Genomic DNA, 15913 nt, shown 5'->3' with positions numbered 1-15913 from the left:
CTAGAACCTGAATGTTCCTTTGCCCTAACTCCTAAGAAAGGATTCAAACTTTACAGATCTACAGTTTAAAAGGAAAAAAAAAAAGGCAAAATCTGAATTTGTGTATTTATTGAACCCTGTCCTCCAGATGCATTTTGGTCACCAGGAGCAAACTTCCATGCCTCAGTACTACAATCACAAAGCTAGTTTTCCAAGTCTATTCATATTATCCGTTCCACTAGCAATAACCTGGTCAGTTTAGCACTCAGCTGTGTTCTAGGGCCTGGAATGCAGCAGGCCAGAACAATTTACTGACTCTGTATTTGTTGCCTTCTTCTTCTTTTTCTTTCTTTTCAGATTGAGTAGTCATATATCCCAATAATGCTGGTACCTAAAACATAAATAGGCCTTTTAAACAGGGTTCTCAGAGGAATACTTAAAAGGGAAGATTTGGTTAACATTGTCCCTTTACCTTAAAGATCTCTTGACCGTTGTCCCTTTGATTTTTATTTTATCTTTTTTCTGAATGCAAACTAATCACAACTGCTTGCAGATGTGACCAGTGACTTTCAACTGATCTGGAGGCAAAGGTGACCCTATATGGGATCTCCGTTATGACCCCTTGATGGTTTGCTGTAGATAGACCTTCCTTTGAATAATCCTCATGAGAAGGGGCTTGTTGTTTTTTAAAAAAGAAACAATTTCCTGAGTTACAAAGACTCACCTTTCTCTTGGCCATCCATCCACTCACTGGTCTTGATTACATCCCATAAGAGGTACACATAAAATAACAAGTTTCTGTCATGGCAGAATCCCAAATATTTGAGAACTATTACTATATACCCATCTACCCTCAAGGATTTGAGCAGCAATATTTTATATTTATTTCTATCTGCTGTCCTGTTAATTTTTTTTTGCTGCATTTCTTATGTTCTGAGTTGAGGAAAAATTTGTGCTTTAATTAGGTATTAGCTATTCTTGAATAGTCTCTATTTTATAAGCAATCCTATTCATTCTGCCTGTAAGCATGCACACACCACACACACACACACACACACACACACACACACACACACACACACACACCAATGAAAGGAAAAGTCTGAAACAGTTTAACTCCAGTCAACTGGAAAACCAGCTGGCACAGAACAAAGATGTGTTGTTTACAAAATGAAGTGAATATAGCTTTTGTTTTCAGGTGAAAATTGTACATAGATTTGCACTTTATATATAGATGGCAGTCCACGTATTTCAAAAGACACCTCAAAACATTTTGAGTTTTTTATATTTAGTTTATATCATTACCAAGAGTAATTTCTTAATCTCATGATTTGGCAGAGTTTTGTGCTATAAAGATATGTTTCCATTTGTAACAGAAGAGCTGAGGCATATAATGCAAGAAGTGGAGTAAGAGGGATAGAAAAGAAAAAAACCTGTAACTAATGGATGTTTAAGATTGACACATATTAAAGTGTATAATGTAGGTAAATGAAAATCAATTGCAGGCATGTATTTAGGCCCTGTGCAGAGATACTGAAGAAGGAGCGCAAGCAGATTTACCTGATTACATGTTGTAAGTTCAGTTCATTTGTTGGCAAGGTGGTCACGTGGAGGCATTTGCTAGGACAATGGCTTTCATTTTGACCAGGCTGTGGCTGGGCCTCCTATAGGCTGTCTGGCATCTCCATGGTTAATTAATCCACTCTGCATTTTCCCTCTACCCCACGGGGCTGACTGAAAAATCTTGCAGTGAGAAAAGCTGGCTTTCCAACTGCTGCTTAAATGACCTGACTTCCTAAAATAGTCCTTCACAAACAAAACTCACAAGATCTCATTTGAGTGTATAAATTCAATTTCATTTCCTAGGGAAGCACATGATAGAGGACATTGGCTTCCCTGCTCTGGTATTGGACAAAAGCAGCATCCCTGTTCTCTGGCCCCAAGATGATCCCAGGGGAGATATTATTTACATAACCCATTATCTGGCCAACTGACGCCCAGACTCATGTGTCATAGACATTCTCCAGTGTTCAATGCTGCTGTCAAACTTTGGGTTCCCTTACTTCAATTCCAGAAAAAGAGCCATTAGTATGCTTCAGAAGTCATCTGTCCAGTGAACTGATCATGCTGCCCAAATGAGTTTCCTGAGTCTGCTGGTATCTCAGCGCAGCAATATTATGTCCTGTCACTGATGAAAAGAAAGGTTTGGGATGAATATTGAAAATGTCTTCTATGTTCTGTAAATAAATACATATAGGATCAACATAAATAGGCCTACTTGTGAAATGAATAAATTAGTATCCCAAGAAATATTTAGCTGGCAATGAAGTATATTGGATGATCATGGTAGTGTCTTCTGATGACATGCTGCTAGCAGCAACACTGAGTTCGGGATAAATTGCTTTCCCTCCTTAAATCTTTTTCTTTTGATGCTTCATTTCACTTATTTTTGATGAGCTCTTAAAGTGCCATCAGTCATCAAAGTGTAAATATGACTAATGCATTCGTTCTACTTAGCACGACATTGCAGCTGCTGCTCAGCATCACAGCCCCACCCCGTCTTCCCAGTTCTAATCTGATGACACTCAGGTCCACTGATGCCAATCAGGTGATAGAACGAGATACGAAGGAAACAAATTCATAATTCAATCTTGCAAAGCACACACCACACAATCCATTTATAACCTTCTCTACAGAGACACCAAACCTATTTGCAACTCTCAGGCAAAGATGTCCGCAGGCAAGGACTAAGGGACCAGCAGTCATAAAACTCATGTAAAATCTTTTACAAACCCCCTTGTCTGCCTGTGCAGACACACAGAAACAAACAATCAAAAGAAAGAAAAATAAATAAAGAAAAAGGACAATGCTCTGGTATTTTTTTCATTAGGAAGAGAGACTAATATCTCCATTTCCTGTCATTTAGAGCAACCTCTTGGGAAGGTTGACACTCAAATCTGTTTTTGAAAGGTATTTTTCTCAGGCATACTTGGAGTTGTAATTATTGTTTAAAGCGTATATGAATTTTCTAAAAGAATGTACAGAAATGGAGGCATATGGGATTTAAAATGCACACAGTACCTAGTGAGGTGCATTAAGTTGTAGCCCAGCCATCTTCACTTAATGGGTCACTGTATGTTCTGCAGTGAATGTCTACCTTCATACCAACTGCCAAATGGGAGTGGTTTAAGCTACATGTCATTTATTGTACATTAAGTAGTCATAGGATCTCTTTATTTGATTTGAGTTAGCTACAAAGATGAACACAAAGGACATATGACATCATACCCTTATGTTTAAGTTTTACAAGGAGGAGAGAGATCTTCTAATTCTATTATCCTGCTTTATTTTTACTGTGAAGCCAATCCTTCATTGAACTTACCAGAAACATATATTTAAGCCACATACAGGGTCTGCTTTTCTCTTAACCCCAAGCTGCTCATAAAATAGAGTGCTGTTTTACCTAGTATATATAAAAATTGTGAGTTCTATAGGATAGGTTACTAGACAAATAGGCCAACTGGCCTGCATGATTACTCAACTTTAAGGATCATTAATTAGCTTTTTTGTCTGCAGTGTCTGCTTTTTGATGGGCTATATGGAAGACAGGAAAGGAAATGTTGCATGGGAAATCCAAATCTGATGGCATGACCTTGAGAGCTGACTAACCTGGATTTGCATACGTGGCTGCCTTTACTTGTAGAGTGAGTGATCTTGGAGAAATTACCTCCACTCTGACACTTCTGCTTATCCGCCTTACCAAGAGGCACTGAAGACTAATTAGCCACTAGCTGTAACATTTTAGGATCCTCAAGAGGGAGGCACAATGCAGCAATCTTTCTGGTTAAATATTACTGCTCTCAGTTTTCCAATAACTAAATGATTTCCACCATGCTATCACTAATGAGCTGAAGAATGAGAACAAGATGAGTTTCAAATGTTAGGTGGCTCATATTATTGTCACTTGCAATTAAAATAGAATAAAATGCCAATTATAGCATGTAGTGCTTAGGATTTCTCTGCTTTGTGAAAGAACCCAGCAGATATAACCTTATTGTTGATATTTTCTTTATGCATATAATGCCACCTGTTCATGGATTTTCTGATGCATAGCTTGAATTGTCAGTTTAAAAAACTGGCTTGAAACATGGGAAAAATGTCAATATCTTAGAGAGAGTCTGGCCGAGGCATTCCTATACTGATTTGAACCACATACACGAAGCTGACTTCAGTTAAATTGGGTGAAACTTCCCAAGAGAAGAGTAATGCAGCCCATGTGTGTTACCTATGGCTGAGAATTGTAGGAGCAAAATGAAAAGAGCAATTTCAACTTGATTTAGCATCTTCTGAAGGTCCAACAATATTTCTACTATTACTTGACTCAGGAAATGTGTGGGCAATCCTACCTTCCTTGGAAGACACTTTGTTTTGTTGGAGTGGGAGAGGGATGTTAGTCTGTTAATTGAGCAGTGAGGACACAAACTATCTCTTTGCTGAGCGGTGCCTCCAGGGTGGTCCCTTTCAGGGTCCATTTCCTATCTACCGAGGAGAACAAGTTGCAAAGGAGTTGTGTCCTCATCTAGAGGGGCTGCGGGGGCTTGAAGCACGGATGCTGCCCATTCAATGCACAGAAATAATCTCTTTGGGGAGAGAAAAGAAGAAAAGCAGGTACTCATAGCTTGCATTAAGGAAAGGCAATCACTGGCTCGTTTGTTCCTTTTGAAAATGTCATTTTCAGTGAAGGGAAACAGCTGGCAAGGTGTCTTGACACTCTATTTTCATTGTGGCTCCTTGGTTCTTGAAAATGCTATGTTAAACCTGAGCCATCCTCTTCAAGGGAATTAAGATTAATGGAGAGAGATGATACTGGAAGGTTTATGGCTTCCATTGACAAATTTGTATCCAGCTGAGCAGAATGATGAATTCATTACAATGAATTTGTGCCCAACAATTCTGGCATTTTTTCCTCTCATAATTTCCTCTGGGCTTTTTCACTGAATGCTCATTCATGTACTATGTGTGCTATTATTCTCTTGAATAGTGAAACAGGTATTTATCACTCTTGAACATCTCATATGCACACGTGTTCAGAAGAATGACCCCTGAATGCTTACTGAGGAACGGCTGGCTTTGTAGCCTTGATTTGTTCTCACCTCTTGTTGGCTTCTGGTCTCCAGGATGCCCCTTTGTTTCCATGAATCTGTCATTTTTACTTGGAAATGAAAAGGAAGGATGGCATCACATACTCATCATTAGAGTTGGTAACACCCACAAAGTCACTTTGTTATAAGTAAAATGTTGCAGAGATGTAAGGAATTCTACTTTGATTGCTTCAAGGGGTTCTCAGGGATAAAGCCTGTCTTTTCACTTAGTTGCATGTGCACCTTCATGTATGAGTGTGTTGAAGCCTTTCATCAATGCCTCATACGTCTTTGAATATTGCAAAGATGGTCAGTAGTCTTACTGACCTGGTGAATTTCACTGGATGCCTATCCTATGTCTGTCACTCGTCAACTGCTAAGAATAAAGTAGTAACTAAAAGTAACTTTCTATTTAAGTTTTACATTCTTGTAAGCATGAGACCTTCACAGAGAAACACAATTTTTTTTTTTAAGTCAGGTAATTTCAGATAATCTGTGTTCTGGAGAGATGGAAGCCATGTACTGGAGACAGTGACTTCTGTGAGTCTGGCTGAGTGGAATGTGCCAGTCTTACAAGGACGGGGACAAATGGCTCTAGAGAGCATGCGCAAAGACTCAGAAGTAGGGCATATCTTGAGACATCAGAAAGACAGAGAAAAATAAGAGTGAAGCAACAGCTGGCTGAAATGATGAAGCATGCTGTAGTGAGAAGTTAGAATCTCACTAAAATTGCGCTGAGAGATATTAAGCACAGCTTGTATTCTACAAAACAGAAAAAAAAAATGCACCCAATTTTTGAAACTTACAGATTTCTTTTTTTAAGGGTAACTCCACTTCATCCATTGGCAAGGTCTAGGAGAGAAATTTAAACCTGTAGGGGGCACCAAAGCTAAACGTTTAAAAGCTCTTTCAGCACCTAGGGTGAGGGGAGAGCGCTTTGGCCCAGGTCCCTTCAGTTTGGTGAAAGGTGATTTAACCTACTAAACTGATAGTTCACCCCAAACAGAACTACCTGGGTTTGGTGTGCAAGCACCAATTCCTTGATTTTCATCGTGGAGGACTGTTGATGATGGGGTGGGAGTGAGAAGATATTGGGGATTATTTTTAATTTCTCCCATCTGGTAGTATTTGAGTGTAGAGTATAAAACAAATATGGATCCAAAATTTACTTTCTGGATTCATTTGGCAAGAAAAAAAATGTCTAAACTTAGAACTTTGAAGATATTCATAATTTGACACTTAGGATGTGTTCTGCTAAATGCTACTCCAATTTGCTTGGTGATGCCTTTTAGTAATGTGCACCCAGAAAGACAACTGCTTGAAGAACTTGCTGCACACAGCCAGGAACTACGATATATTGTGGAAACAGCTAAGGGAGGTTAGGATTGCACAAAAGAGAAGAAGAGCAGGAGAAAACAGACTATGTGAGAGGAAAAGGGAGGAGGAACATCAAAGAAAGACTAGACACACTGTAATCTAAATATAAACAATAAATTGCAAAAAGAATAAGAATGCTTGGAGGTTTCAGATCGGTGTGTACACAACACGGGGAAACAGTTGCTCTACAGCATTATACAATCCCAAACAAAGAATAGGATTCTTTCTTCCCCTATTGAACCTTGACTTTGTGTCAAGCAGCTAATACTTGTGATGATACTGAGGTGAAACTCACTATTAACTTTAATAAGGAAAAGTTCAGCCACCTAGCTTTTAGCCAGGCTCTTATCTCTTCATTTCAATGCTTGACTTTAGATAGTCTTTGCTTTATTCGTAGGAAACACAGTAAAAATAGCCAACCAGATACGTCCCCTGAGCAAATGGACAGAGAGCCAAGGAGACAGAACCCCAAATCCAGTTGAACTCCAGAAGTCAATAATGGATGGAGCCCTTTAACAGCACTCATTGTTTCTCAGAATTAGTTGTTCAAATTCAACCCCAAGGCAGAGGAGTTTTAGGGTTTAATGCAACAAAAGTAACAGGCTAAGCTCACAGCAGGAGCATATGCAACATCTTCCCCGGATGAACACCTCATAGTAATTTTTTCTACCCTAATCACTTCCATTAGTGCTTCCCTCCTTACTAGGAAGCCCCACACTCAGCCCCTACCTACCAGATAATCTGGTAAACAAAATGGCAGGCCACTAATTTATCAGTTGACCTTAGTGAATCTTCACAAGAGTATTTGCCTACCTTCTCAACCATAGCCAACATGAACTTTGTTCCCACAAATATCCATGTTAAATGAGAAAGGGGAGGAGAAATGGGGGAGAAAGGAGCTGCAAGGAGAACAGGGTTCCACGTAATGTTTTCAAACCATCTGCATCAAATGCACCCTTTCCAATTAATCAAAACCTATATCCTTTGATACTCTTCAGCTCCTGAGACTAGTGCATTCCGAGCACTGGGTTGGGACCCTGTGAGGAGAGATCCCAAGGCGGTTTTGTCATTTTGTGTAGGGTGGGGAGAGAACACTTGTAATTAGATGTTTGGCAAAGGTTGGGTCCACCTAGAACTAAGTCACAATGAAACCCAAGTCTGAATCCCAGAGTCCCTTACAACAACCTGCTTTGACTCTTTGTTAAACAATTTAAAAGGGGGCGAGCATCTAATTCTAGGTACTTTATCTCCTGATCCGGGCCCTGCAGACCCTGAGTGTGTATGTGAAGCCAAAAAAAAAAGAAACTTTGGATGCCAGAGGAAAATCGGAGTGGAAAAGTAAAGCTAGTAGAAACTCTTAGAGGTCATTTTTTCCACTCGCTCCAAGGAGAGTTACCATCCCACTGGACTCAAAGCCTCTTAGGTTCACAGCTGCTGTGCTAGGCTCCGGGGGAGGGGGGGGTACTCAGAAAGATGGGGCTAGCTCCCCGTAATCTATTTATGAATAATCCAAGAGAGCCTCGGGGAGAAGTAAGACAAGCAGAGTTACCTGATTCATGGGAATGCCTGCCAGCCGAGGAATGACCACTTGGAGGATCACTTGTAATAGCGATGTGCCCAGGCCCGCTAGGATGGCCCAGGTAAGTGGCAACGGAAGCATGCTGTAGGTGGCGAAGAGCGTGAAGAGCACGTAGCCTATGCCGTCGCCCAGAAGCCCATAGCCAAGGCCCGCTGCCAGGATCTGGGTGGTCATGGCCACCCAGGTGACCACACCGCTGTATTGCAGGTACGTGTGCGAGGTGGTGTCCTTCCTGACCACTACGAGGGCGCAGATTACCACCTCGATGCCAGTGAAGAAGCCCAGCAAGATGCCCTTGAGTGGGTCCATTGGGGCAGAGGCCAGACTCAAGTGGAGGACCAAGAGGGTTAGTTTTGTCAGCACATCCAGCACGTTCATGACCACCTCTGATTTGCGCCTCTGGCCCAGGAAATAGCGCTGGTAGAGGCGCTCCAGATCCCGAGACTTGAAGGAGTTGCGCAGGGTGGGGAAAATAACCCCTCGGTAGCTGTAGCCCCCATTGAGGAAGAAATCCGAGTTACTCGGGGCGCAGTCAAGGTGCAGGAAGCCCAGGTCTCCGCCTCCTCCGCTGACACTCGCACTGCCGCTCCCGCTGCGTTCGGGGAAGACTTTGGTGCCTCCGGTGCTGTGAGCTCGGTCCCCGGGGCCCAGCGAATAGAGCGGCAGCGCGGAGTCCACCGACAGCTGCGGCGCATGGTGGTTGGGAGCGCTCCCCGCGGGGTTCGAGGTTTTCCGGGATCCGCCGCCGCCGCCGCCCCGGTGTCCGTGGATGAAGCGCTGCTCTGTGATGTGTCGCACCGCCGTCTGCCACAGCAGCCGCTGCGGCCGCGAGCCGCTCCCGCCGTCGCCGGCCGGGGGCGTCGGGTGGATGGTGTAGAGTTCCTCGCTGCCGCTCAGACAGCGCACATCCGAGAGCTCCATGGCGCAGGGCAGGGGGGCGCAGCCAGTGCCCGAGGCAGTTAGGGGCGGCGGTGCCTAAAGACCCGGACTCCCTGGTGGGAGCTTAGCCGCGGTCCCTGCTTTCTTAAGACTGCCTAGTGGCAGGAGCCCCGGCCAGGGCCCCCACAGGTCAGGTCATAGTGCTCCTGGAGCAAAGAGCTCCGGGTACATAGCAGCGGACCCCCTGCGTCCTGGCCAGCCACCCTCCCGCCAATCAGCGCAGCTTGGGTCCGCAGTGACGGAGGTGGCCGCGTGTCCGCACAAGCCGCGGCGTTCCGAGCCACGCAGCCCCTTTCCCAGGCTCAGGCTCCTTGGTTGGCTCGAGACTCAGCGTCTTGGCGCAGCTTTGGGGCGCCCGGGCGCCGCCGAGCTTCTCTGCGCGTCGGGCGGGTCCAGGCTGCGGCACCCGGCTCCGAACGCCCACGGCTCGGCAGCTTCACAAGGGCTGGCCAGGGGTGACCTGCGCCTAGGAAGGATGTGGGTGCTAAGTTAGCAGCTGTGGCTGGAATCATCGCTCTTCTGAGAACTCCATTGCGCCGGGATGGGGAGCCGGGGCGGAGCTGGAGGCGGGAGCAATGAGGCTGGAGGAGTGGGTGACAGTGAGGTGGCAAGGTGCCCTGAGGGAGGGCTGGAGAGAGGTGGTAGCCTCCGCTCTAAGAAGTCACCAAACAATTGATTTAGAGGAAGAGGTGTGGGGAAGCTCTCTCCTTTGGTCATCCCTGGCGGTCGCCACTTGCACAGCTAATAGTGACCGCGCCACGCTGGCTCTGGACGCGAGCGTTCCTCGGCGGAATGGTGGAGGGGCGACAGACAGCCCCAGGGTCCCAGCCTCGGCTACGGGACGAGGTCTCTCCTTCCAGCAGCGGTACTGAGGCCTCGCAGCACACAGTTCCCATCCCCTCCACGTCTCTCTTTGGAGTCCATTTGGCCCGGAGCTGGGAGAACCGGGAAGACTCCCAAGCCACCACCTCCGAGAACCGAGACCAGCAACGGCGTGGAGTCTGGAGCCTGAGGATGGAGACTTGGAGGGCGCGGTGGGAGGAGGGTTTGGACGAGAAGAGAGGCCCAGGCCGCGAGGAAGTCGAGACGCCCCGGGATCCAGGGACCCGCGGCGTGCCACCCCGGCGGCGCTCGGGAGCGCGCTGCAGGACCGGGAGCCTGGGAGGAACCGGGAGACCTGTCAGAGCGGTCAGACACCCGCGGAGACTTAAACCCGCCTCCGCGTCAAGCCACGCCCCCGGAACCCGGGACGGAGGCGGGTGGGGGGTGGAGAAGGGGACCCAGCGCCTAGTTCTTGGCCAGGACGCCCGGGTTTGGAAGGCAGCGGGCCCCCGGCGCCCCCGGCCCTCCCAGCGCGCAGCCACCAAGCGCTCCAGCTGGCGGGGGCCCGCTGGCTCCTCCGCTGTTCTTTTCTGGGCTCTGGCTTGGGTCCTTGGCAGGTGCGGAGCCAGGACTCGTAGGCCGCTTTGCCCACGGACTCCGAGAGCCCTGCGCCACACAGTGGAGGGTCTCCTTTCCGCCAGACTCACTTTTTTTTTTTTTTTTTTGGCAATGCCAACTTTCAGGTTAAAACCGAGGCAGCTGCAATCACACCGGCAGGCACCTTCCTGCAAGAATCTGTCTACTCCACAGACCCCGAGGGCGGTGGAAGAGGGGCATTAAAGCCCGGTGTCTCTTGTACGGTTCGCACAGTAAATTTCTTCTCTCTTCCAATAGGGGAGGAGAGCAGAGCTGGGGAAAGCTTCCTGGACCCGCGTGGAGCACCGGTTTCCCGCCAGCCCAGGCTCCGGGCTAGCCTCAGAGGAGAAGACCGGGTTAGCGCACTGGGTACACTAAGAGCGGGATGCCCGCGCCAAAGCCGAGTCAAACAAGATCGTTAGGGGTCCGTAGGGCCAAGCGCGACCCCAGCAGTCTAGAGCTCAGCTGTTGGGGGGGGGGGAGGCTGGTGGGCGCCTTGGTAGCCGCCTCCGCCGACTGTGACTGCAGCGGGGGGAGCCCGCCCCGAACAGTCAGCTGATGGCCAATGACGTCAGGCCCTGGGCGCTTTCGCGGCTCCCCGCGGCGTCCCATGGAAGCCCAAATGTTCGCCTCGCTAGCCGAGGGTGGGGAGGGGGCGGGAGGAGAGATTTCCCTTACTCTAAGGAAGAGAAACTCCTCTTGCTTCTTCGTGAGCAAGAACAGTGTTCCACGGGATGCCCCTGCCCCCGCCCCAATCTCACACGCCTTAGCCAGCACTATTTGTAGTGACTGTGTCCCAGAACGCGCAGTTTGAATTCTTTCTTTCTTTTTTAAAAAATTCTCTTTTCCAACACGTGTGGGTCACTTGCCGTCAGTACAGAATCGCAGAAGGGAGAGTAAAAAGCCCTGTAACGTTTCTCCCACTCCTAAACAGGAGATTTCTGGATTTGGTGCACACCCTTATAAAGATTCTTTTAATTCTAGCCCTCTAGGCTCGTCATATTCCTCCAAGGGTGAGGGAGGGGAACGCAATTAAAAACTGAATTTTAAATAGAAAGAAGCTGGTTTTATTTTTAACTCGGTCTGGGGATGAATTAATTTGTTAACTGTAATGATCCCTCAATGTGGCGGGTGTGATTGACCCATGGGGTCGAAATGTTGAGGACAAAGCACCTCACAAAACTATTTCGCAGTTTTCCAGGCCTTAATGAAATCAGCTCAGGAATCTCTCCTCCGAACAGCTGCATGCTTCTCCCTTGGGATTCTTGGAATCAAGCCTCCAGGACTCTAGAACTCTAGAGGGTATAGTCACTAGGTTTGTGGAGAGATCCCAGGCAGGTAGAGTGCAAAGGCTGGGAAGGGTTGTTCTGCGTCCCTTAGCTTGGATGTGTGTGTGGGGGTGGGGGTGGTGGCCTCTCTTTCTACAGGCATTATCCCAAGTCATCAGGGCAAATGACCATCTTAGCAAACTTGGCAGTGAAAGGCACCCCTTCTATTTCACAATTCCTTCTCCTTGGAGTCTGAAGGTTCAGTTGGATCAACGAGGGATTGGATGCAAGTAGGACTTTCCTATAGAAAAACCTTGTACAAGCCAGGCCCACGCAGGCCTTTAGCCTTTATTCCCAGAACTTGGGAAGCCAGGAAGGAGGATGGCCATGAGTTTGAGGCCAGCCTGAGAGTACATAGTGAATTCCAGGCTAAAGGGAGACCCTGCCTCAAAAAACGAAACAAAACAACAACAAAAAGAAAACCCTTTTCTAACCTGAACATGTCCCAGGATGATTTATTCAGCAGCAAAAGGAGCGGGGTGGGGGGCTGGGGGGTTTGGGTCCAATGAGGTGAGATGACTCAGGCTGATGAATGAGCCCAGGGTCCTACAGGGGAAAACTCCAAGAATTTCCTGAAGTCAGAGGTTGAAGTGAATGAAACTGGGAGAAAACATCTCCTCCTCCCAGCTGACCTTTCTTTTCTTATACAGGCTGTTGTTGCGTGCCATAACGTGGGATTCATGTTGGGGCAACGTGGAACCATCCACTTCAGAAAGCATTGTGTTTTTGAATGACAACATTGGCTCCACAAAAGTATGCTACTTTTTGGAATATGCCCACCAGCAGTTGAATTTGTTTATCACTTGCAACAAGACATGCCAACCCACTGCGGTGAGGCCAGGATGGGGCTTTCGTGTTGCTGCCATCTACTCGACTCTTCCTTAGTAAGGCAGAGTTTCGACTGTGATCCAGGGACAGTATTTTGACAGCTGCATTTAAAAATTGTGATTTAATTTTTTTTTAATTAGCATGCAGAGTTTTAGGTGTCATCACGGCATTTTTCAAACACAGTTTGTTTCAGTGGATTCTCTTCCTGCCTTGTCTTCCCCATTCCCCCCCCCCCTCCCCGCGTCCCCTCCACCTCCTTTCTGTTTCTATAACGCAGGCTCCATTTGTCCCCGCCCCCGTCATCGGGCCTTGCCATCCCGTAGTACCGTCTCTCTTTCATACACATGTCCCCTCTGGGTTATGCCACGTCACCTCCCCCAAGCACTACGCACCTCATCCTTCAAGTCAGAGTACAGTTATCTGTGCATGACTCCTGCTTGACTTCCTGGGTGAACATTAGTGACTTCCTTCTGTGCCACTTCAGTGTGGTCTGGATGGAAGGGACTAATCGGCTTCCATTTGCTCATATGAGCTCAAGTCTATCACTTCTTCCCCTGAACCTCTGAGATTGAAGGCAGGGTTTTCCTTGTTAGCATATCACTTTAGAGGTAGTAAAGTAACAATTTTTGCAGTCCCTATCAGCTGTCAAGCTCTCCCCCCTCAAGATCTTTTATAAGCATCTTCCTTAATCACCCTTCCCCTTGTATGTATGATTTTCACATTGCTGAATAGGGTCCTGCACGCTGAGGCTGCCCGTGGCTAAGCACCTTGCCGAGGATTCTACTGTGAGTCGATGGCACAACTGCACCAATCACATTGGGGTGGCATAAATTTGGCGTATGCATGCCTAGGAGTAATGAATACGGCAAATAGTACTGATAGGAGCGAAAATGTCAAGTATATATTGGTATTTCAAAAGCAAGTTAAAAAGAAACTTTTGAGATTTTTGCATGTGGAGAAATCTTGTAGGGTGAGTCCAAATGGCAGATAATGTAACAGAACTCATTCTTGTTTAGATAGAGGGAGGGAGGGTTTGTTAATTTTGGCTCACTTCAGGGCATAGACACTTTTCATAATTGTGAAAAACAGATTTTCACATATTGGATTTAACAGAAATAATTGACTTGGTCTACTTTATTTTGTTTGGATGGCTGTCATGGTGGGACAAAACATCTTCTTGGTTCATTAGAAAATAACATATTTGTTTAGTGGTGCTTCTGCACACCAGAGGCTACCGTTACAGTAACTATGTTTAAGAAAAGGAGATCGCTTTCCTCTGGAGCCCCTTTGACTTCCTAATCTGTTTATGTTAACGCATGAATTCAGGTTTTATAAAAGCTGTGTCCTTTGTAAAATACCCACAGAAGCCCTGACCATCACTGAAGACATAAAATATTTATATGCCAAAGAAAAGATGGACTCAGTTCAGGAAGGGGTCCTGAAACCACAGAGATCCTATTTCCCAAGGGAAGGATGGTGTGTGTGACAAGGCAGCTTCCCAAGCCAAAAGTCCTCAAAGGAAAAGGACACGCCTGCCCTATGTGTCAAGGGCTCATAGAAAACAGAAAAGCATCACTGCTTTCACGCAAGTCCAGGACAAGTCAGAGTCTGAGGCAAGTAGAGCCTATGGAAAAGTCGGAATTCAGCACTTTGACTTACGTTGCATTTGGAATATAGCACAGTGCACAGTGGGAAAAATGAAGCATCAAATTTATTCCTGTGTTTTCTTTGCCTTGAAAAATGTGGAAGAAAAAATGTTTGTAGACATTTTAGATTTTCACAGGAACTAGTTTAAATTAGATTCTGGTGCCTGGAAGGAGAAAAGTGTCTCATCAGTAAGAAAACAATTCTCAGACAAGAAGGCAGAGCTCATGAGGCAGCCAGACAAGTCCTAGGCAGAAGCCTTCAAGGAAGAGACTTAAACGTTTCTAAACATGATTCCCTTGTCTGTCTTTAACCAGAGGAGGAGATAACTGATTCCTCTATGCCTTTGTTGCTGAGATTCTAAAATTACAAGGACACACACACACACACACATGCAAGCGTGCACACGTGTGTTAATAACTTAAACAAAATGGTAACAAAGTGTCAAATAATAACAAAATGCATAGTAATACTAGTTCACTCATATCTCAGACCTTTTGCAATGGTGTTCAACTCTCCTTCAACTAGACACACTAACTCTTGTGGCAAAATGGGGAAATAAAGGAGATTGTTTTCCCCTCTTAAAAATCTATCCAATTCTTATGTGAGACAGAAGTCATCAGCAGTGCATACAGTTTACACTAGAAGCCTCAAGTTTGGCCAGACAGGCCAATTGACTGAACAAGTGCAATAGTTGTATGTCTGCTTTGGGGGAAACCAACTGCTCTCTAATTGGACTGAAGGCCCACTCTATGGGAGAGAGTATATGCCTGGTACTGAAAACAAAATCAAAAGCCCATGGCAGGGGAGGTCATATGTCTTAGGGATTTAAGGTCTGCTGTTCTCTGGCTAACTGCATATATTATTCCCACTGAACTGCCCTGAAAGCACTACACTTAATGTTCATATTCATATATTAATGCTACTCTCACTTTTGGTTATAGAAGCTTCTCTTTTCAGATGGTGATGACCACTGGGATGACCCAAAAGGCAACATAGTGCTGAGAAGAAGGGACGGAGGAGTGTACAGCACTGAAACATCTCTCACCCTCCAAGGCTCAGGGTCCATTGTGGAAAAGGTGGCAGAAAGAATGTAAGAGCCAAAGGAGGGGTACCACTCCTTACATACAGCTGTCTGGATAGAAATTGACCTCGATATCCAAGACTTCACAGTGCCTAGCAATACGTACACAAGAAGTTCATAATAAGAGAACAAGAACCTCATAATGGGAGAAAAAGATATGACATTAAATTACAAGAGAGGCTAATGGAGAGAGGGAGGGAATATGATGAAGAGCAGAGTTCTAAAGGGGAAAACAGGGGACGGGAGGGAAATTCCATGGCTTAGAAGTTGTCAATAATATATATATATATATATATATATATATATATATATATATATATATATTATAATATAATATAATATATATATATATAATCTATCCAATTGTTATTTTAATAATGCAAACATTTTTTATTCCTGAACTATTATACCCAATTACTGGTTTTCTCTTAGAACCCTATGGTGTTCATTTGTAATATTTAAATTGACACTGTATACAAAACAATTAAAATATACTGACATCCATTTATGTCCTTGTTAATGGGAATCTTAGTTCGTTTATTTATTTTGAGGAGGA

The 15913-nt window shown here is 45.5% G+C and overlaps 1 protein-coding gene across 3 annotated transcripts in view; it reads right to left on the bottom strand.

Annotated features, from left to right (window-relative positions):
- Adcy8 (adenylate cyclase 8) overlaps window positions 1–9286 on the bottom strand; it is a 229597-nt gene extending 220311 nt beyond the window's left edge. For all 3 annotated transcript variants that reach the window (XM_004656171.3, XM_045143768.1, XM_012948266.2), the window contains exon 1: window positions 8047–9286. In XM_004656171.3, coding sequence (XP_004656228.1) covers window positions 8047–8997 — 951 coding nt within the window. In that variant the 5' untranslated portion in view covers window positions 8998–9286. The remainder of the gene's footprint in view (window positions 1–8046) is intronic.
- Window positions 9287–15913: the final 6627 nt, after the last annotated feature.

Source organism: Jaculus jaculus, chromosome 2, assembly GCF_020740685.1.
Source record: "Jaculus jaculus isolate mJacJac1 chromosome 2, mJacJac1.mat.Y.cur, whole genome shotgun sequence".
NCBI lineage: Eukaryota > Metazoa > Chordata > Mammalia > Rodentia > Dipodidae > Jaculus > Jaculus jaculus.
The sequence above is the reverse complement of the archived record's forward strand: the minus strand, read 5'-3'. Positions and strand labels throughout refer to the sequence as shown.